Source organism: Eimeria necatrix, genomic scaffold (genome assembly GCF_000499385.1).
Source record: "Eimeria necatrix Houghton genomic scaffold, Enh_scaff52, whole genome shotgun sequence".
Taxonomy (NCBI): Eukaryota; Apicomplexa; class Conoidasida; order Eucoccidiorida; family Eimeriidae; genus Eimeria; species Eimeria necatrix.
In genome coordinates, this window is record NW_013651677.1 from 100,001 (window position 1) to 119,836 (window position 19,836).

At 51.1% G+C, this 19,836-nt stretch overlaps 5 protein-coding genes across 5 annotated transcripts in view; 2 read left to right on the plus strand and 3 right to left on the minus strand.

The window, feature by feature from the left end:
* The window catches only part of ENH_00061090 (elongation factor Tu GTP-binding domain-containing protein, putative), a gene marked incomplete at both ends in the record, with an annotated part of 4,427 nt that extends 3,653 nt beyond the window's left edge, over nt 1-774 (plus strand). The window contains 3 exons of the mRNA XM_013577142.1: nt 1-13; nt 166-270; nt 472-774. The exon at nt 1-13 is cut by the window's left edge and continues 161 nt beyond it. Coding sequence (XP_013432596.1) covers nt 1-13; nt 166-270; nt 472-774 — 421 coding nt within the window. The remainder of the gene's footprint in view (nt 14-165; nt 271-471) is intronic.
* A 722-nt stretch (nt 775-1,496) lies between these two features.
* On the minus strand, nt 1,497-2,252 carry ENH_00061100 (hypothetical protein, conserved; the record flags this gene model as incomplete). Its single annotated transcript, XM_013577143.1, has 1 exon — nt 1,497-2,252. One exon carries the CDS (start codon nt 2,250-2,252, stop codon nt 1,497-1,499), a length of 756 nt encoding a protein of 251 aa, XP_013432597.1.
* Nucleotides 2,253-3,721: 1,469 nt separating this feature from the next.
* On the minus strand, nt 3,722-11,015 carry ENH_00061110 (CAM kinase, CDPK family TgTOXPK2, putative; the record flags this gene model as incomplete). Its single annotated transcript, XM_013577144.1, has 8 exons — nt 3,722-3,859; nt 4,071-4,152; nt 4,458-5,055; nt 5,625-5,792; nt 6,957-7,231; nt 7,721-7,898; nt 8,652-8,826; nt 10,536-11,015. 8 exons carry the CDS (start codon nt 11,013-11,015, stop codon nt 3,722-3,724), a joined length of 2,094 nt encoding a protein of 697 aa, XP_013432598.1.
* Nucleotides 11,016-13,717: 2,702 nt separating this feature from the next.
* On the plus strand, nt 13,718-14,350 carry ENH_00061120 (hypothetical protein; the record flags this gene model as incomplete). The annotated part of the gene is made up of 1 exon (XM_013577145.1): nt 13,718-14,350. One exon carries the CDS (start codon nt 13,718-13,720, stop codon nt 14,348-14,350), a length of 633 nt encoding a protein of 210 aa, XP_013432599.1.
* A 1,552-nt stretch (nt 14,351-15,902) lies between these two features.
* Nucleotides 15,903-16,858, minus strand: ENH_00061130 (ubiquitin-conjugating enzyme e2, putative; the record flags this gene model as incomplete). The annotated part of the gene is made up of 3 exons (XM_013577146.1): nt 15,903-16,190; nt 16,459-16,608; nt 16,850-16,858. The coding sequence occupies 3 exons, from the start codon at nt 16,856-16,858 to the stop codon at nt 15,903-15,905; spliced, it is 447 nt and encodes a 148-aa protein (XP_013432600.1).
* Nucleotides 16,859-19,836: the final 2,978 nt, after the last annotated feature.

A 19,836-nucleotide genomic window follows, 5' to 3' on the forward strand; every position in this document is an offset into this window, starting at 1 on the left:
ACAGGAAATTAAAGTAAGAGAGCCACACCCTAAACCCTAGCCTCGAAGCCCTAGATCCTAGCCCCCAAACCCTTAACCCTAGCATTTAAACCCTAAAAGAAGGACTAAAAACTTCAGCTGGAGTTTGAATGATAATTGCTCTGCTGCCTCTTTGTGCTGCCTTAGACAATCCCTGCCCCTCCCAAAGATGCTCCAGTGGTGCCGGTGATCCTTCGGACTCGTTACGTGGGCAGCTTCGACTTGCTGCTGGACGAATTCGAGAAGATAGAGGTGCTTCTGCTGCTGTTGCTGCTGCTGCTGCTGCCTCAGTATATATGTATACATATGTATATATATATATATACATATATATATATACATATATATATATATATATGATATATGCAAACACTGCAGATTAGCACCTATATGTACTATAAACTCGTAAATGGATATTTGGAGTTATTCTGTGCGATGAATATCTTTTTTCAGGTGGAAATGGGAATGCGCATTCCAGTGGTCCACGGAGGCATTGGCCCAGTGGCCCCCCGGGATATAGTGCATGCAGAGGTGGAGCGAACTTACGGCTACTGCCCCGTGTATGCCTTTCAAGTGCCAGTGCTGCCGGACGCAGTGAAGCAGGCCTTGGTGAGCAAAGTGATTGTCAAGAAGTTCGACGTTTTCACTGATTTGATTCAAGATCTCAGAGACAGATGCACCAACATCCACAAACTCCGAATGCACAACCTCTACGTCCGCAGTCTCAAAAAACAACCCACAAAGTCAGGGCTCTGAAACCAAATACACACTGTACGAAGCAGCACCTCCGGGGGCCCCATAGGGGCCCCCTAGGGGCCCCCAGAGAGAGCGACTGGGGGGAGGGGCCCCCCTAGGGCCTCCGAGTCCGTCATTAAAGCCCCATGTCTTTTAAGAAGGCACTCAGCCATTCAATGGGGCTTATGATACCGCGGCGGGGCCCCCAAAGCCTCAGCAATTTCGCGCAAAGGGGCCCCTGAGGTCCCCCGGGGAGCTTTGCCTTTAGGGGGCCCCAAGGCAATTCTTTGAATGCCCGGCGAGTTGGGGCCCGCTTTAGATGATCTGACTAACTTGGGACTCCTTTTATTTTTTATTTTTTGTCATTAGACGGCGATTTGGGTTTTGTTGCGCTGCGACCTCCGTGTAGACCTGATGGAACTAATGTTGGGCCAAATGGCTCTTTGCCCAGTACATCACATTAGGGAACTTTTGCAGCTAAGGGGAATAGTGTTGAAAAAAATGAGTTCACATAAGTTGCAGAGTCAGGGTAATTGGGTATTTAGCATGTCGCGGGCTCACGGCAGGCCTGATTTCAACGTTTAGGATTTTAAGATGTAGCGTTCGTTAGTTATATTTCCAAGAGTCTAAATCGCATGTTTGGAGGAGCTTCTGAGGGATTTAAAGGCCTTCTTTTGTTTGCTACTTTTCTATGTTGGCTACAGCCACCGGCAGGCTTGCGGTGCGCAGGGCTTAAGGAAAGCTCAGGTGTTTTTTGCGAGGCAGCGCTCAATGAAATGCAGAAAGTCTGCCATTTCCTTGGCGTTTGACTCGTGGCCAAGTCTTTCATAGGTTTTAAATTCGAATCTACTCGCCACTGTTGCGGGATCAGCAGCAGCAGCTGCTGCTGCTTTCTTCGTTGCTTCCACAGCGGCTTCATACGACTGCCGTGCGAAGCTGTAGTCAACTACTGTGTCTACCACGCCGTGCATGTGCATGAACTGACAGTTGCCGCTGGCAAACGCCTTTTGCACGACTAAATCGTGCAGAAACGGGCACCAGCCGCTGAGGCAAATGGCTGCGGCCAGAGGGGTCTCCGAGCGCAAGGGTGTGTAGTAGGCCATTGCGCCTCCCTGGCTGAATCCCGCCACAATAATCCGTGAAGGTTTAATTCCGTTTTGTATTTCTTGTTGAATTAAATGTTGAACGCGGCGGTGGCTGCGCTCGAAGCCCTCCGCGTCTTCGTCTGTGTCGCGGCGCTCCGAACGCGAATCAAACCAGGCGTTACACTCTATGTCATACTTTGTTATATGAATTCTGTCCGCTGTTGGCAAAATGAGGCGCACGCGGCCCCGCAGGGCCTCTCTGCTGTTCAACAAGCCAGCCAGCACCCCCCAGCCCTCCCCGCTATCCCCTCTCCCGTGCAGAAATATCAAACTTGAGTCCGCACTTGGGGGGAAAAAATGCACCCCATTGCCTCCGTAGCCATCGCCGGGCTGCAGCTCTTCTTCGGGCCCCATTTTTGGCTCGAAGTGACCCCAAAGCCCACAATTCAAATCCAGCGGAGGAAAAGGAAACAGACGGAAAATGGCGAGCCAGGGCCCCTTTGGAACTGCTATAGGACAAATGAAGTCTTATTTATTTATCTGATGCAACCCAGTCGCTCCATTTCTTGGGAATACATCAGGTTTCGAAGCCAAGACAAAGAGAGAGTATGTGCTAGTCGTCGTTAAGCCACTACAGAGGCCAGAAGACAGGCTGCAGGCGAGCTCACTAGACAAAGCTGTTGTGAATGCACTGGAGACCCTACTTTCTGCTGTTACAGCAGGGCACGTTTTTAATTTTTAATTTAATTAAATTAAAAATTAATTTAAGCTTAAAAGCGCCGTTCCGGACGCTGTGTGTGCTGCCATCGTGTTCAGAGTGTGGGGCGGTCGGCTGCGCCCAACGCTAGCAGAGCCATTCGTTTTCTCTATTTAATTAGAATATTCGTCATTTTTAGATGTCCCTATATGTACTTCACAGTACTGTGTGCATTTCACATAACTAGCAACGTATTCGTCTAATCGGCAAGACCTACCCTGACCACCAGCACCCACACAAACAGTTCCTCTGCAAAGCCTTCGCCCCCAAATCAGCGCTAATTACTAATGTTCAGTAATTCTCATCAAACTATTTTTATTAATCACATTAATTTCGGTCCCTGCAGCACGCACATGACCATTACCCCAAGGGCCATTGTACTTCTCACCGGGAGCCGCTGCACTCCCTAGCCGTTTGAAATGAGAACTAGCGACTTTGATTCCTGCACTAAAGAAGAGAACAAGGCTTTCTCCGTTGGGGAAACAGCAGCTAGCGACAGCTAGCCACGGCCAGCTGCGGCTAGCCATACAGCAACCCATAAGAACGCCGCAGTTTTACGACTTATTGTACAGCCAAGTGTGAAATGGTAAAGGTGCTTTGCAAACCAAAGGGAGCCTCTGTGAATGCTACGCCGTGCTACATTTTGAAAGCCGGCCAGCTCTCAACCCGTCCCTGAATTTGAAAAAGGAACAAATATAACACTGTTACTACTTTCGTAGGAGGGAGCACTTCGGTGAGTGGCTCAACAGACAAAAAGCTAACAAGAAAATGTGCAGCAAGGCGCCCCCACCGCAGTCAGCTGACTTGGATTTCTTTCCTGGCAGGCGCCGGCAGTCACTTTCTTTGCTGCGCTGCGTCTGCTGCTGCATTTGCTTCCCCTTGCTTTCTTATCTTTGTTTGCATGTCTTTGTCTTCTTCACTTTTACAAGTTCGGTTAGCGCTGGCTCGTTGCAGCCTTTTGGAACAAGCGCTAGGCCTTTGCCTCTCGCTAGCGCCCCAGCGCGGACAACTCGGACTCGTCGCTGTCGGGCGGAGCGCCTCACGCCGTTCACTAACCCCTCGAGAATAAATCTTTTCCAATTTGTATTTCTTTTTTCTTTTCCTTTTTTGTACTTCTTTCACTCCCTCAGTTGTCATAACGACGGTATAGCAGCGCCCGCGCGCGCGCCAGCGGCGAAGTGCCTTCGCTGGCTTTCCTTTGGCGGCCTCTCATCATGCGCATAAATTCGTCGAAGTCGATCATGCCGTCGTTGTTCAGATCCCCCTGCAGCACGCAAAAACAAAAAAAGCTAAATTTCCAACAATAAATCGAATTTAAATCCACTCCCAACGATTCTTGAGCTCCTCAACACTAAAAAATTCAAAGAGGAGGAGTAATATGTGCACCATCTGCATTACTCTGTTCTCTTAAGTGGTCGTGAACTGCAAACCGCAAATGCAAGACAATCCAAGATCCAGAAGCTGTTCTGCCGCACCTCTCTAATCATCTCAAGGACAGCCTCTTTACTGAACGCCTCCTTAATATAATTCGTCTCGAGCACTTTATGCAATTCATCTCTGTCGTACAAAAGCGCAAAAGCCAGCAAGAGATGCACGTTGACCATTGCCTTCACATGCACTTCGCTAAATTGGGAACAGAAGCAAAACGAATACATGAGCAGAGCGGGCCAGCCGCAAAGACGAAAAGAAACAAACAAAATGCAGGAAGCATGAGGCGCAAACCCTAGGATTTGAAATAGCGTAGGCTGCACAGGAACTCAACTACTACTTAGCAGTACGCAGCGCACTGAGGCGGCACAGATGCAGCAGAAAAGCAATTTCGTTCTTGCCAGTTTGATCCCAATTCATTTTGAAATTCTTACACGGATATTTTGCCGTCGCCGTCGAGATCAAAGACCCTGAAGGCGTTCTGGCAGGCGGATTCTTGTTCATAGATTTTGTGATCCATGGAGGCGGCGATGAACTCGGTGTAGTCAATTGTGCCGTTTCCGTCGGTGTCGAGTTCCTTAAGCACTTCGATCACGTCTTCCCCCTGAATGCCGCACTGCTCCAGCCCCTGTTGCATTTCGCTCACAGTGAGGACTCCGTCTGCGTTTTTGTCCAGCGCGGCGAAGGCGTCGTGCAGCATGCCGATTTCGCTGTCGGAGAGCTGGTAGGCCACGCAGGTGATGGCCAGCCTCTTCAGCTTGTGCAGCCGCTGAAAATTCTTGAAACGTTCTATCAAATCCGACCCAAGACGCACTGAAAGCGCCTGCTCCACGCCCCCGTGCCCCGCAGCATAGGCCTGAATCCACGGGTGCTGCAGCGCCTCTTGCGCGGTGATGCGTTTCGAAGGCACGTAAGTCAAGCATCTTCTCACCAAGTCCTTCGCCGGCTCCGAAATCCGCTTCCAGTGGCGCGGGTCAAAGCTGAACTCCCCCGCCTGCACTTTCTTCAGAATCGCCTGGTTGTCTTTTCCATCTGAGACCCGCGAAACGCAGCAGCAACGCAACACAAGCAGCATTTCCCTTTATTTCTGCCTTTATGTTCGCCCATTTGTTCAACATTCTATTTATGCAGACACCCAGTGCGAGTTCTCAACAAAAGCTCCAGGAAACAAGCACCCAAACTGTACACTAAGATCAAGAAAATCTGCTGCCCAGGCACGCCCAGTTTGGCCTGCGCCGCCACAAGCCACAACCCGCTCTGATGATAATTAGCAGTGCGACTTGATCCGCAGCAGCAGCAGCCGCAGCAGCAGCAGCAGCAGTAGGGCACCCCATGGCGCTCGACGGCGCAGCAACGACGCACACAGATAAAGGCAAACGGATTACTTCATTTGCAGAAAAAATGGCAACTTGAACGCACCCGGAACTGCGGGCGAAGAGATTCGAATGCATGTTTCCCAAGGCATATGTAGGCACATGCATGCATTCTGGCATTGTCTATATATTTGTGTATAAATGTATACAATTGTAAAAAGGGAATATATATATGTAAATGTACACATATTTGCCCCTTTGTTGCATGCAATTGATGCCTTGGCTTACGGAAAGGCGGATAGCCGCAAAGAAGAATGAAAAGAATGACCCCTGTGCTCCATATGTCGCACTCGCTGCCGTATTTGCCGAAGAGAACTTCAGGCGCAACGTAATAAGGCGTGCCCACGACGCTGCTAAACTTATGGCTGCGGCCGCAGCGAGCAGCGAAGCCCCAGTCTGTAGCAGCAGCAGCAAGCAGCAGCAAGCAGCAGCAAGCAGCAGCAGCAGAAATGCAGCTGTTGTGCAGCGCCCAGCAACGCCAGCGCAGGCGAAAGGCAGTAACGGCACAATCAGGCAAAAGGTTATTACATAAAGAAACTGAAAGCATCCAAAACAACTCAAAGCCAAGCAAAAAAAACTAATTCGGCACACAGACCACACACAAGCAAAATGCCCACTTCTACACAGCAGCAGCAGCAGCAGCGCATTGGCACTCGCACAGGTTGTATAGGTATACACACCCGCAGGCACATGCATAGCCGCCCTCATACTTAGAGATATAAATAAAGATAAAAATGAAAAATGTAAATAGTTTTACGTACAAGAATATAATATGTGTTTGCAAAGATTAATTATGATGCTACATTTTTGCGACTAAGATGTTTCCAAGGAATTCTGCTAAGCATAAGGCAGCCAGGCAAGCCTAGGCACAACTTGTGCGCAGTTTGCATCTCTAAATTCGTATGTAATAAAAATGAATATCTAAATGCATATAAATTACATAGATACACAGGCACAACTTAATTGGTTACTATACTTACATAGATAAATGTGTAGTTGCACAAGGTGTATGTATGTACAGATGAATACGAACGGTGAATTTGTCTAGTAACAAATATATTCAAATCATACAACCCGAAAACTGATAAGGAATGCACATATGCGAAATCTTCACTCGAGCTGAATAACTGCAGCACACAAAGACAGCTATTTCATTGGCCTGAGGCTCTGCCCATATATAATAAATATATTTCTGCTAATGCGTGGCGGCCCCACTACCACCTTACTATCGAAAATAAAAGTCTCAAAGTAATAGCAAGCCAACTTATCAGCAAACAAAGTGCGCTATATTCAATTGTAAAAGCAGCAACAAACGAACTCGAAGATGAATCCATAAAGCAGCGAAAATATGCTTCAAATGTAAAGCGAAACGACTTGATACGACCACCATCACTAGAACCAATAGAGCTCCCAAAGGCCTGCAGCGGTGCAGCACCCTGCATGCTGCCCCATGAATGCTGCTTCCGTGCTGCAGCTGCACGGCGCAGGTTGCTGCAGCTGCAGGGCGCCGGTTGCAGCAGCAGCAGCAGCAGCAGCAGCAGCAGCAGTGGGGGGCCTCACCGATGACCTTGAGGGCTGAGAGGGGCGAGCTGTCGGCGTAGAGAAGGTTTTCTGGCTTGAGATCTCTGTGCATGACATTGTTGGCGTGGCAGTAAGCAGCAGCAGAGAAGACTTGGCGCATGAGGCATGCAGCATAGCGTTCGGAAAAGTGGCCACTTTTGATGATGCGCTCAAAAAGCTCTCCCCCCGTGCAAAGCTCCATCACCAAATACAAGTTCTTTTCGTCTTCGTAAACTTCAAACAACTTTATTATGTTCGGGTGGTCCAGGCGCTTCCTGCAGGCCCCCACACCCGCACAGCACGCAATTTTTCTGCTTCCGCTGCAGCAGCTGCAGCAGCAGCAGCAGCAGCAGCAGCAGCAAAGCTCCCGCCCTAGCTGCGGCTCCCCGCCACTCCACCGCCGCGCAGCAAACAGCAAAGCTAAAGACAACAGCTGCACTACATCTATAAATATATATATATATATATATACATGTATACATATATCCAGGCATTTGTACATGTTAAGTATTAAAGAAGTTGAGCAAAAAAGGAATAAATATGCACATTAAAGCTCGCGGGAGTTAATTAATATGCACAAACAAAGGGAAAGGCGCCTGGGCCTAAAAGGCTGTTAAAAAAGCGAATATCTCAGAGAAAAAGAGGCACCAGAATCGATTAACTTAAATGCAAAAGAATTTCGTTAAAAGCGAGTATTTCAAAAGGAAAAAAAGGAATAAGTTTTCAAAAAAGGTGCGAAAAGCTCCTTCCTGATGGGGCCCCACATGATGAGGATTTCCCTCTTGAGGCGAGTGACATTTTCAATGCGGGGCTTGTAGACCACTTTTATGGCCCGCGTAGTCCCCGTCTTGAAGTCCCTGGCCTTCATCACTTGTCCATAAGACCCCTTTCCCAAATTCTGGCCGTGCGAGAAGTCGAAAATGTCGTTTATGCTCACAGTGCCTGCACGCCCGCAAAGCCCAGCCCCAAGACCCTAAAAGGGATATAAAAGGCAGCAAAAGAGAACCCAAAAGGACCCTGAAAAGGCCTCTAAAGGTTTAAAAGGATTTAAAAGGGCCTGCAAGGGTGAAAGAAACTAAAAGAGGTCTGAAAAGGACCTAAAGTGGACCTAAAAGAATCTAAAACGTCCTAAAGATGCCCCTAAAGGGCTAAAGGGCCCCTAAGAGGACCCTAAAGGGCCCCTAAAACCCCCTAAAAGGCCTATCAAAGTGACCCTAAAAGCCCCGCAAAGGCGCCCTAAAGCGCGCCTAAAGTGCGCCTAAAGGGCCCCTAAAAAGCCCCTTAAGGGCCTCTGAAGTGCCCCTAAGGGGCCCCTTCAGGGCCCCCTAAAGGGCCCCTAAAGGCCCACTTCACGGCCCCCTAAAAGGCCCCCAAAGAGCCCCCTCACGACCCCCTAAAGGCCTCTAAAGGGGCCCCTAGAAACCTCCAAAGAGCCCCTAAAGGGACCCTAAGGAGCCCCTAAAGGGCCCCTAAAGGGCCCCTAGAGGGCCCCTAAAGGGCCCCTAAAGAGCCACTAAAGAGCCCCTGAAGGGCCCCTAAAGAACCCCTGAAGGGCCCCTAAAGAGCCCCTGAAGGGCCCCTCAAGGGCCCCTAAAGGGCCTCTAAAGGGCCCCTAAAGGGGGCCCCTAAAGGGCCCCTAAAGGGCCTCTAAAGGGCCCCTAAAGGGCCGGGAGAAGGGAAAAGGGGCTGTCTGACCGTCGAGCTGGACTTCCTGGACGAAGCGGGAGCGGTCGAAGACGGGCCCCGAGGGCTCTTTGTGGGGCTCTTTGCCGCAAAGCTCGTCGACTTCCCAGCGCGAGGCCGCGCTGGCGTTGACGTAGCTTTCGCTGCGAGTGATGAAGCCCTTCGCGGGCTCCCGCAGGGGCTTGTCCTGCGCAACACGACGAGGGTTTAGGGTTTAGGGTTTAGGGTTTAGGGTTTAGGGTTTGGGGTTTAGGGCTTAGGGTTTAGGGTTTAGGGTTTAGGGTTTAGGGTTTAGGGTTTAGGGTTTAGGGTTTAGGGTTTAGTGGGGGTTTAGGGTTTAGGGTTTAGGGTTTAGGGTTTAGGGTTTAGGGTTTAGGGTTTAGGGTTTAGGGTTTATGCAGGGCGCGGGAAACACCCCCGCGTTGGTGAACAGTTTGTTGACTTCGCTGTGCAACATTTCGCCCTTCTTTAGGGTTTAGGGTTTAGGGTTTAGGGTTTTAGGGTTTAGGGTTTAGGGTTTAGGGTTTAGGGTTTAGACCACTGCGAGAATAGTGACTGCGAAGGCCTCCAGGTGGCGCTTCACGAGGGGCAGTTTGGAAGACAGCGCAGCCAAACGTGGCGCGGTACTACGCGGACGCGAACGTAAACCGCCCGAGGCAGTATTGGGATTATAGGGTTTTTTAGGGTTTAGGGTTTAGGGTTTAGGGTTTTAGGGTTTAGGGTTTAGGGTTTAGGGTTTAGGGTTTAGGGGGGTTTAGGGTTTAGGGTTTAGGGTTTAGGGTTTAGGGTTTAGGGTTTAGGGTTTAGGGTTTAGGGTTTATGCAGGGCGCGGGAAACACCCCCGCGTTGGTGAACAGTTTGTTGACTTCGCTGTGCAACATTTCGCCCTTCGGGGTAGGGTTAGGGTTTAGGGTTTAGGGTTTAGGGTTTAGGGTTTAGGGTTTAGGGTTTAGGGTTTAGGGTTTAGGGGGTTTAGGGTTTAGGGTTTGGGGTTAGGTTTGGGGTTTAGGGTTTAGGGTTTAGGGTTTAGGGTTTAGGGTTTAGGGTTTAGGGTTTAGGGTTTAGGTTTAGGGTTTAGGGTTTAGGGTTTAGGGTTTTAGGGTTTAGGGTTTAGGGTTTAGGGTTTAGGGTTTAGGGGGGTTTAGGGTTTAGGGTTTAGGGTTTAGGGTTTAGGGTTTAGGGTTTAGGGTTTAGGGTTTAGGGTTTATGCAGGGCGCGGGAAACACCCCCGCGTTGGTGAACAGTTTGTTGACTTCGCTGTGCAACATTTCGCCCTTCGGGGTTAGGGGGCCTTCGGGCGCGGGGCTAGGGTTTGGCGCGAACGGGGAGGGGCTGGGGTTTACGTGGAGGGCGTAGGGTTTAGCGGGGGGCTAGGGTTTAGGGATGGGGCTAGGGTTTACGGGGAGGGGTTAGCGTGTAGGGCTGGAGGGAGAGGGGGTAGGGTTTGGGTTTGAGGGAGAGGGGTTAGGGTTTAGGGTTTGAGGAGGAGGGGTTAGGGTTTAGGGTTTGGGGGAGAAATGCTAGGGTTTAGGAATTGAGAGGGGTTAGGGCTTGGGGTTTGAGGGAGAGGGGTTAGGGTTTGAGGAAGAGGCGGAGGGGTTGGGGATGAGTGGGTAGGGTTTAGAGGCGAGGGCCCCGAAGGGGCCCCCAGGGGGGCCCCTTCGGGGCCTCTAGGGGGCCCCAGGGGCTCGGGTTTGGGGGCTAGGGTTTAGCGGTAAGGACTAGGAAGTAGGGTTTAGGGTTTAGGGTTTACGAGTCAGAGATCAGGAGTTGGTTAAAAGCCAACTTTGAGCGAGTGGGAGGTTCAGAGACTGTGCGTTAGAGTCCAGCGCCCAGGGCGCAGCACTGAGGGTTTAGGGTTTAGGGTTTAGGGTTTAGGGTTTAGGGTTTGTGTACTTTGCCGTCTGCTGCGCATTTGGTGCACAGAGAAAAGAAGTGGGGCTTTTCTTCTGGCCCGTGGCAGTGGTGATCTGCTGCTGTGCAGTTGGGGCGGCAGGGGGACTCCAGGGGCCTCCCCTCAGCAGTGTCGAGTCTTTTATCTTTCTGCATGTTGGAAGCAGGGGGCCCCCCTCCGCCCCCTGCTGCTGCTGCTGCTGCTGCTGCTGCTGCTGCTGCTGCTGCTGCTGCGGAGGTGGCGGCCGCTGCAGCGGCGGGGTCTCGGTAGGCGCCGGCGCCGCGGCTGGGGTCGACGCCGTTGGGGGACTGCAGGGGCGCCGCGCCTGCTGCTGCTGCTGCTGCTGCTGCTGCTGCACTCGGGCCTGGGGCTTCTGCTGCTGCTGCTGCTGCTGCGTGCTGCTGCTGGTCTGGGCTCGGCCCCCTCACCGTCGGGAGAGTCGGGGCGTAGTGGCGCGTCAAGTTTAGAATTCTGTTCTTCATGCTATTAACAGACAGTGTGGAGCCGCAGGTGAGGAGAGGCCATAAACGGAGCAGCAGCAGCGCGGGCCGCTGCAGCAGCTGCAGCAGCAGCAGCAGCGGCAGCAGCGGCAGCAGCGGCAGCAGCGGCAGCAGCGGCAGCAGCAGCAGGAGCAACGGCAGCAGCAGCACCGCCAGAAGCTGCAGCAGAGGCGACAACCTTGAGCTGGTCTTCAATGAAGAAAAAAAAAGCGAAAGAAAGGACCACTTCGCTGCTAACCAGCGCTGACTCATTCACCGTGTGCGGGCGGCCAGGGAGATCATGGCGCTTCGAAGCGAAGCGGCTTAAGAGTTAATAAAGGAATTATAATTAATATGAATTGACTAAAATAAACAAACTCAGCGGCTGCTCCCACATACTTGCGCTGTATCGACACCCCCCTGCGCCGGAAGACCACCGAGCCGAGCGCCGCAACCCAGGAAGCCACCGGGGGCGCACTAAAGTCGGTTTTTGGAGTAAAACTTCAAACTATTGGAAGAAAGGAGCTAAAAACAAGAAAGAAACGAAGAGAAGGAGTCGGGCGGGTGCTACAGGGCCGTACCCTGTCGCTGCTGCCTCGGGCTACGGCGCTTGCGGCAGCTCCCCAGCCGTGCACGCACACTCGGGCAGAAATTTCCTACTTCTTCATTATAAAAAAGGAAAAATAACAAATGCAATTCAATATGAAGTCAACTTATCCAAATAAATCGAGAAGAAAATAGAGAACTTCGCCTGGCCGCTGCGCGGGACCACCGCAAAGGTCCGTCGCAGGCTAGCACGCGCTCGCCGCCGCGCGTTCGTTTTCTCCGGGGAATCCATTGAATTTAAAATTATAAATCAATTATAATTTAGTTTTAAATTCAAAATCAAATAAAGGAACAAAAATCAAAAGCTTTCCCGTAGACAAACGCCAGCGACACGCCCGCGGCCTCTCGATGCTGTCTGAAAGCCGCTCTAAGCGCCCTCGCCGGCTTTCCGTTTCCGCCATTTCTTTGCATTTCTCCTTAAATTGGGTTTAATTGAAAAGGCAGTTTTAATTGGCATTTTAATTCGCTAAAAAAGAGACAATTCAGAGCCTAACGCGCCCACGCGCCGCCGCGCCTGCTGCTGCGCACACAGCAACATGCGTGGGACTTTTCTATGAAGCTGTTAGCCACGGAGCAGCACAGCGCTTTCTGCTGCAAAAGAAAAATATGTGAAGACAAAACGGCGTCTCTGAGTTTATTAAAGACTATTTGAGTGTACATACACCTGGACCTAGTGGTAGCCGGTTTTATGTCCAAATTCCCATTCACTTTTATGTTTGTTAAGGCCGCTCTACGCGGCTCTGGCGCTTCAGTGGCCCCTCAACTTGCAGCAGCTGAGCCAGTTCGTATTTAACAACATTTTGGCTTTCAATTAAAATAAAAGAATTTCAACTTTGTGCATAAATGGCCAGAAACGCCTGTGGACACACAGGGCAAAGACTGACGCCCCTAGGGGCTAAGAGGCCCCTTAAGCTCCTCCACTGCAGCTCAGACGCTAAAATTAAATTAAATTAAATAATAAAACTTCTCAATATTTATTCCACGTTTATCTTCTCACCTACTGCCACTCACGGGGCCCCCCGGCTTCGCCACCGGCCCAAAGCGCCAGCAGCGCCAGGGGCCTCCAGGGGCCTCCAGGGGCCCCCAGGGGCCCCCAAGGGCCCCCAAAGCCCCTCGGGGGCCCTCCGGGGCCCTTGGAGGCCTTTAGGGGGCCCTCATGGCTTCTTTTGGACCTTTGAGGGGTCCGCAGGAGCCCCAAGAACCCCTTGGGAACTTCAGGTGACCCTAAGGAATTTTTTTTGCACCATAGGGCCTCTGGGGGCCCCAGGGGGCCTCTAGGGCCCCTCAAAGCAGTCTGGGGCGAATTTAGTTGCTGCAGCTTTGCTGCTGCAGCTTTGCTGCTGCAGCTTTGCTGCTGCAGCTTTGCTGCTGCAGCTGCTGCAGCCAGAGGAGGCTTAAACTGGTGAGGTTAACACTTCTTCGCCGGCGCGTTTAATCGGGCGCGTGAGCTAAACCCTAATTTAGGGTTTCTAGCCCCCGGCTTTGAAGCCCAGCTGGGCCCCTAAAGTGCAGTTGCTCTCGGGGCACTGGGGCCGCTAAACAAGGGCTTTTGATGCTTTCATTTTGGTCTGTAAACCCTAATTTAAACCCTCATTTAGGGTTAATAAACCCTGCTTGTTGCTCTTGGTCCCTGCCCGAGGTGCACAGAGGCTTTGCACTCACCTAATAGTAAGCATGAAAAGAATAAACTAATGTGCTGCAGCACTAGCTGCTGCTGATGCTGCACTTGCTGCTGCTGCTGCGCTGGCTGCTGCTGCTGGTGCACTGGCTGCTGCACTAGCTGCTGCTGCACTAGCTGCTGCTGCATTAGCTGCTTCATTAACCGCTTTAGCTGTAGTTCGTGCAGTAGTTGCTGCTGCTGCTGCAGCCCGCACTGTAGCATTTTGCTGCAGCAGCAGCTGCTGCAGCAGTCCCCCAAACAATAAGACTTGTTTGTTGTCTTAGAGATTTGTTTTGTTGGTTTTTCTTCTCTGAGAATCAAAGGGCTTATTAACGGGAGCTGTCTATACACCGCAAGGGCTGCGTTACAGCTGCTTTTTGTTAAGACATCCAGAATGAAGATTTTTTAATCCACAGATGTTAGCAACAATTGCACTATTATGATGAACGGGACTCAGCTCTGCAGCGTTCGCTGCTGCAGCAGCTGCTGCAGCGGGATCTCATCTATTGTCTTAGCTGCTGCAGCCGCTGCAGCCGCTGCAGCCGCTGCAGCCGCTGCAGCCGCGGCAGTTGCTGCAGCCGCAGCAGGTGCTGCAGCTGGTGCAGCCGCTGCAGCTGCTGCAGGTGCCGTAGCTGCTGCCGGCTCCGCAGCTGCTGCAGCTGCTGCAGCTGCTGCCGGCGCTGCAGCAGCTACAGCTGCTGCAGGTGCTACAGCTGCTGCCGGCGTTGCAGGCGCTGCAGGTGCTGCCGGCGCTGCAGCAGCAGCCCTGCGGGGTGCAGCGGCTGCCGCTGCTGCTTCTAGTGGCAGTTATTTCTGGGATTTGCAGGCCGGCAGTTGCTGCGGCTTTAATGCCTTAATTCGGGTCCCGAGAAGTCCCGAAAAAGCGGAAAAAAGCCGAGAAAAAGGAGAAAAAGTTGCGAAAATATTCAACTTTTTCAGTACAACTCCCCCTCGGGCGGCTGCGGCAGCCGGCGGTTCGCCTGCGCAGCCATTTCCTGCCGCAGCGCCGTCAGCAGCATATCGATGGTGTAGGAGCGCTGCCACTGGCGGAGCAGCGGGAAGCTGTTTTTGACTACCTGCGGCGTCGCAAAGCGCCAACTTGCTGCGTTTTCCGCCCCAAATTCCCCCATTTTCACTTTCATTTTGCTCCAATTAACTCCATTTGCATTTAGTTTGCATTTATTTCACATTTTTACCACTTTTATTCACAAATTGCTCCTTTTCGTGCCGACTGGAGGCTTCGGCTCGCCCGCAGCCGCCGCCGGCGCACTGCGGCGGCCCGTGCAACTCAGAGGAATGCAAATGGGAAGAGGCATGAAAAATGAATAAAAAAACATTTTAAAGTCCCCTTTTGCTTAATATCTTTAAATTACATATATATTTAAATATCCGCAGCGAATTCGCGGCTTCGAGAGCTCCAAAAACATATATTTATGAGGGCTTTTTCGAAGTGCATGCAGCAGCTTTCGGGTGTACGTACACCAGAAATGTGCAGACATGCAACCGAGTGTAAACGCAAATATAAATGCATTTTAGAGACAAAATAAAACAAAAAAGAATTTAAATAAAGACATAAACATGTTAATTAAGCATAAATTACGAGTCTCAATTGACTACTGACGCGCCACACGGCCTCATTTAGGGTTTAGGGTTTAGGGTTTAGGGTTTGAGGAAGCTGCTGCAGCACGCGCTGCTGCAGCGGCAGCCGCGCAGCAAACGAGCAGCAAGAAAGAGGCAAGCGCCACAGCAGCAAAACATTGGCAGCAAAAAAGGCTCTGAATTGAATAAAGAAGAAGTGAAGTAACTAATTAATTTGAAGTAAATAAAAAATAAATGAAGTAATTAATTCAGTGAAAGTGAATAGAGAATGAACAAAGCAATTAGTTCATTTGAAGCAAATAAAGAATGAACAAATCAATTAATTAATTTCAAGTAAACAAAGAACAATACAGCGGAATAACTTAAATCGAATAAAGAATTAGAAAGCAATTAACGAATCTGAAGTGAACAAAGAACAAATGAATAATTAATTAATTTACATCAAATAAAGAATTAGAAAGCAATTAACGAATCTGAAGTGAACAAAGAACAAATGAATAAATTAATTCAAACCAAATAAGCAAATAAAAAGCAAGAAATTCGAACTAATTTGAACAAAATAAAGAATTAAAAAGCAATAAATTAATTCATTAAAAGCCTCACTGTGCCGTTGGAGTCCACAAATGGGATTAAACAAAGAACAAATTAATGCAAATAAAGAACCACGAAAAGAACACAATAATCCAAATTAAGAACTACAAAGAAGAACAAATTAATTCAAATAAAGAAATACAAAAAAGAACAAATTAATTCAAATAAAGAATTAAAAACAATTATTAAAAGCCTCACTGTGCCGTTGGAGTCGACTGCATGCATATTAATTTTGGTTCGAAAACGAACATCGGGCGGCGCGTCGGGGTAAAGCGGGCCGCAGTTTATCGCCACGGAGTAAATGCGGTTTTCGAAGGCCGTCTGCAGCGCAGTGACCAGTGGACCACCCAGTGGACCAGTGGACCACCGACCAGTGACCAGTGGTCACCCCACAGGGGCAGATTCTTTGGGACTTCAGCCAAACTCATGCACTTTTATTGCTTCATAACGCTAGGTTTACACACATAGTGAAGAGTAAGGAGAGCCGCGGCAGCGCGGCGCTGCTGCTGCAGCTGCTGCTGCAGCAGCAGCAGCAGCAGCAGCAACCACGTAGTGGTATGAGGCCGCTTCGACCCAAAGGCAGTAGCAGCAGCAGCAGCAGAGAAGCAAAGGTGGAAGCGCCACCGGCAAGCAACGGCAGCAGGAAGGCCGAGGGAGCAGCAGCAGCAGCAGCAACAGCAGCAGGAGAGCAGTTTGACGGAAAGCAACACGTGCACCACCAGCTGCACTAGCAGCAACAGCTGCTGCTGCTGCTGCTGGCCCACCACAAGGAACACCAGCAGCAGCAGCAGCAGCAGCAGCAGCAGCAGCTGACCCGCTTCACGGAGAGCAGCATCAGCACCAGCAGACCCGCCAGAGGCATCATCAGCAGCAGCACGAGCCGCAGCTACTTCACCCCACAAAACAGCAGCGGGAGCAACAGCAGCAGGACCACCAACAGCAGCAGCAGCAGCAGCAGCAGCAGCAGCAGCAGCAGCAGCAGCAGCGTACCCCCGGGGGCCCGAAGATGGTCCCTGACCAGTTTGTAAGAGTTATGTCGTCTGCCTCTTCTAAGCCAAAGGAAACGCCTTCAGCCACTTGTCCCTTTTGGCCCTTTTCAAGCTCGTCTAGCAGCCGGAAGGAGCGGGGCACCACCACAGCCTGCAGCAGCAGCAGCAGCAGCAGCAGCAGCAACAGCAGCAGCAGCAGCAGCAGCAGCAGCAGGGGCGCTGTGGGGGCTGCTGCGGGTGGGGGGTGAGGCCGCGCGGCCCCGCGGGCACTCGGCGGCGCCCGCGGGGCGCCGAGTGCACCAAAGCGGGGAGAAGGGGGCGAGGGCGGGGGCTGCTGCAGCAGCAGCTGCTGCTGCTGCTGCTGCTGTTGCTGCTGCAGCAGCAGGGCTCACCTCTGACATTCTTGTGAAGTGTCTTTGGCTGCTTTGGAGCAGTGCGAATTCCCTCAAGCGCAGTGCACGGAAGGCCCCAGGGCTGCTGCTGCTGCTGCTGCTGCTGCGGTTGCTGCTGTCGCCGCTGCTCGCGTCTTTATTTTAGTGGAATTTCGAGATAAATGGAGAAAGAAATTTAAAAAAGATAAAAAGGGAGAGCTTTCGAGCAGTTTCACCGGGCTGTAAACACTTCACACCACAGCCGCCGCATGCAGTTGCCGGATCAGCCGCTGGCGAGCGACGGTGGGGGTTGCGTGCAAAAGGACTTCACCGCGTGTTTATTCCGCGTTTTATTTTTCCTTTTTTAATTATTTCAAAATTTAAATTCCAAAAAGAATGCTGAAAAAAGAACGAGCCGAAGGAGCGGCGAGACGGCGGAGTTCAGCGCAGTGTGCACAGACACTGCGCTGCGGTGTATGTACAGGTCGTGAAGCAGTTCGGACCCAAAAAGAATCCAATTTTCTATTCCCTCATTAGTTTTTGTTTAGAGTTTATTTATTCAATAACTTATATTGCCTAGGAAGACTCCCTCCACTCACACGCCTCTGCATGCGCAGCAGCAACTCTAGTGCAACAGAGACGACAACGCCAGCTGCCAACTAAAAACAAATTAATGATTTATATATATATATAGATGTATATAATCAAGTCTTGCAAAGTGATAAAAAAAGGAGAAAGAGCAGCAGCAGACCAGCATTGCCAGTGCCTTTATATAGGTATAGATATATATATATATACAGACATATATATGTCCAAATGTACATATGAGTATATACATATAAGCATATGTACACATATACATGTATATATATATATATATATATATATATGAATGTATATTTATATATATTCAATTATAAATACATATAAATATATTTAAATATATATATTCATGGCATTGGTACATAAATAAGAACATCTCTGCGCATGTTTATATTGCATGCATTGTGTATGAAGTGCAGCAGCAGCTTATGCTCTGGAGACCAGCAAAATTAGGGTTTAGGGTTTGGGGTTTAGGGTTTAGACTGAGAGAAGCTCTTGAAACTTCATAGGGCCTGAAAACACTGCCAGCAATGGGTGCAGCACGAAGTGGCAGATGCAGCAGCAGCAATGTGGCAGATGCAGCAGCAGCAATGTGGCAGATGCAGCAGCAGCAATGTGGCAGATGCAGCAGCAGCAATGACAGCAAGAGTTATTCATCTGTCAGCGGCAGCAGGCGGTGCAGCCGCAGCAGCAACACAGAAAACAACTGCAGCTGTAGCAGCAGTGGAGCCTGAAGCAGCAGCAGCAGCAGCAGCAACTCGGAAAGCAACTGCAGCAGAAGCAGCAGTGTTGCCCGAAGCAGCAGCAGCAGCAGCAGCAGCAGCACTGGGCCGCTGCTTTTGCTTTTCTATTTGGCTAGCTGCCCGTTTGTGCTGCCAACGCAAATGCTGCTAAACCCTAAAACCTAAACCCTAATTCCTGAATCCTAAACCCTAAAAACCCTAAAACATAAACCCTAATTCCTGAATCCTAAACCCTAAACCCTAAAATTTCGATTTCTGCAGTTCCTTGAAGAAGGCAAAAGCTCGGCCTCTGAAATAAAAGGGTTTAGCGTCTAGGGATTAGGGTTTAGGGTTTTGTTTTAAAGGCAGCTGGTTTTGATTTTAAACAGACATAAAGAGCAATCTGCTGCAGCAGTGACCAGCAGCTCATCTCCTGCAGCAGCAGCAGCCGTTACTGCGCTCTCCCCGGCGCTGCAGCACAGCAGCAGCAGCAGCAGCAGCAGCAGTAGTAGTATCAGCTGCAGCAGCAGCAGCAGCAGCAGTAGTAGTATCAGCTGCAGCAGCACTTTCACAAGTAAACATAAATGACTAGCAGCAAATGAAAACGCGAGCAGCAAAAACTTACCGCAGCCCCTGAGGCATTTCGGGATGGAGGCTCACGGCCAACGAAGGAAAGCTGCTGCTCTCGCTGCTGCTGCTGCTGCTGCTGCTGCTGCAGTTGCTGCAGTGTGAGCTACAGCTGCTGCAGCACCAAAAGCGAACCACGCCTCGCCTGACCAAGACATAGAGAGCAGTAACAGCAGCGACACATGAATCTGCTGCAGCAGCAGCAACAGCAGCTAGACGCATGAATCTGCAGCAGCAGCAGCAGCAGCAGCAGCAGCTAAACACATGAATGTGCTGCTGCTGCCGCAGCAATGGTAGCAGTGACACACACGCATCTGCTGTAGTACCCGGAGTAGCAGCAGCACACATGAACCCGCAGCAGCAGCAGCAGCAGCAGCAGCAAAGGGCTACGCAGCCGCTAAAATAGCAGCGCAGCAAAACCAAAAAGACATGAATTTTTATTTAAAATTCAACTGCAGCAGCAAAAGACAAATGACTTACTGGTCCCCTGACACAAAGCAGCCCCGGGGGCCCCAAGCAGCAAGTGCTGTTAGGGGGGCCCCTGCGCCTTCTGTACCCTCTGGGCCCTGTGGCGCGGCAGCAGCAACAGCATCTGCAGCAGCAACTGTGCTGCTGCTGCTGCTGCTGCTTCTGCAGTCAGCAGCAGCAGCATGGGGGGCCCCCCATCCCAGCTCCTGCTGCAAGTCCCACACAACGGGGGCCCCCCCTCCTTTGCTGCAGAGCCCCGCCAAGAAGCTGCCGCTGCCCATAAGGGCTTCCCCTTGGGGGCCCCCCGAGGCCTGGGGGCCCCCAGGGGAGGCCCCCCAGGCCCCCCCAGGGGGTAGGGGGCCCCCCAGGAGGGGCCCCCTACCCAGGCTTTGAAGGGGGCCCCCTCCTGGGGGGCCCCCTTCAAAGCCTGGGGGGTCTTTGGGGTGCATGCGCATGCAGGACCGAGCCAGGACTGCTAAAGAAGAACAAGGGGGGCCCCTGAGGGGCCCCCAAGTGCTGTAGTTGTGCATGCAGGGGGGCCCCTGGGGCCCCGCCAGGGCCACAGTGGGGAGGGGGGGGGGGCCCCCA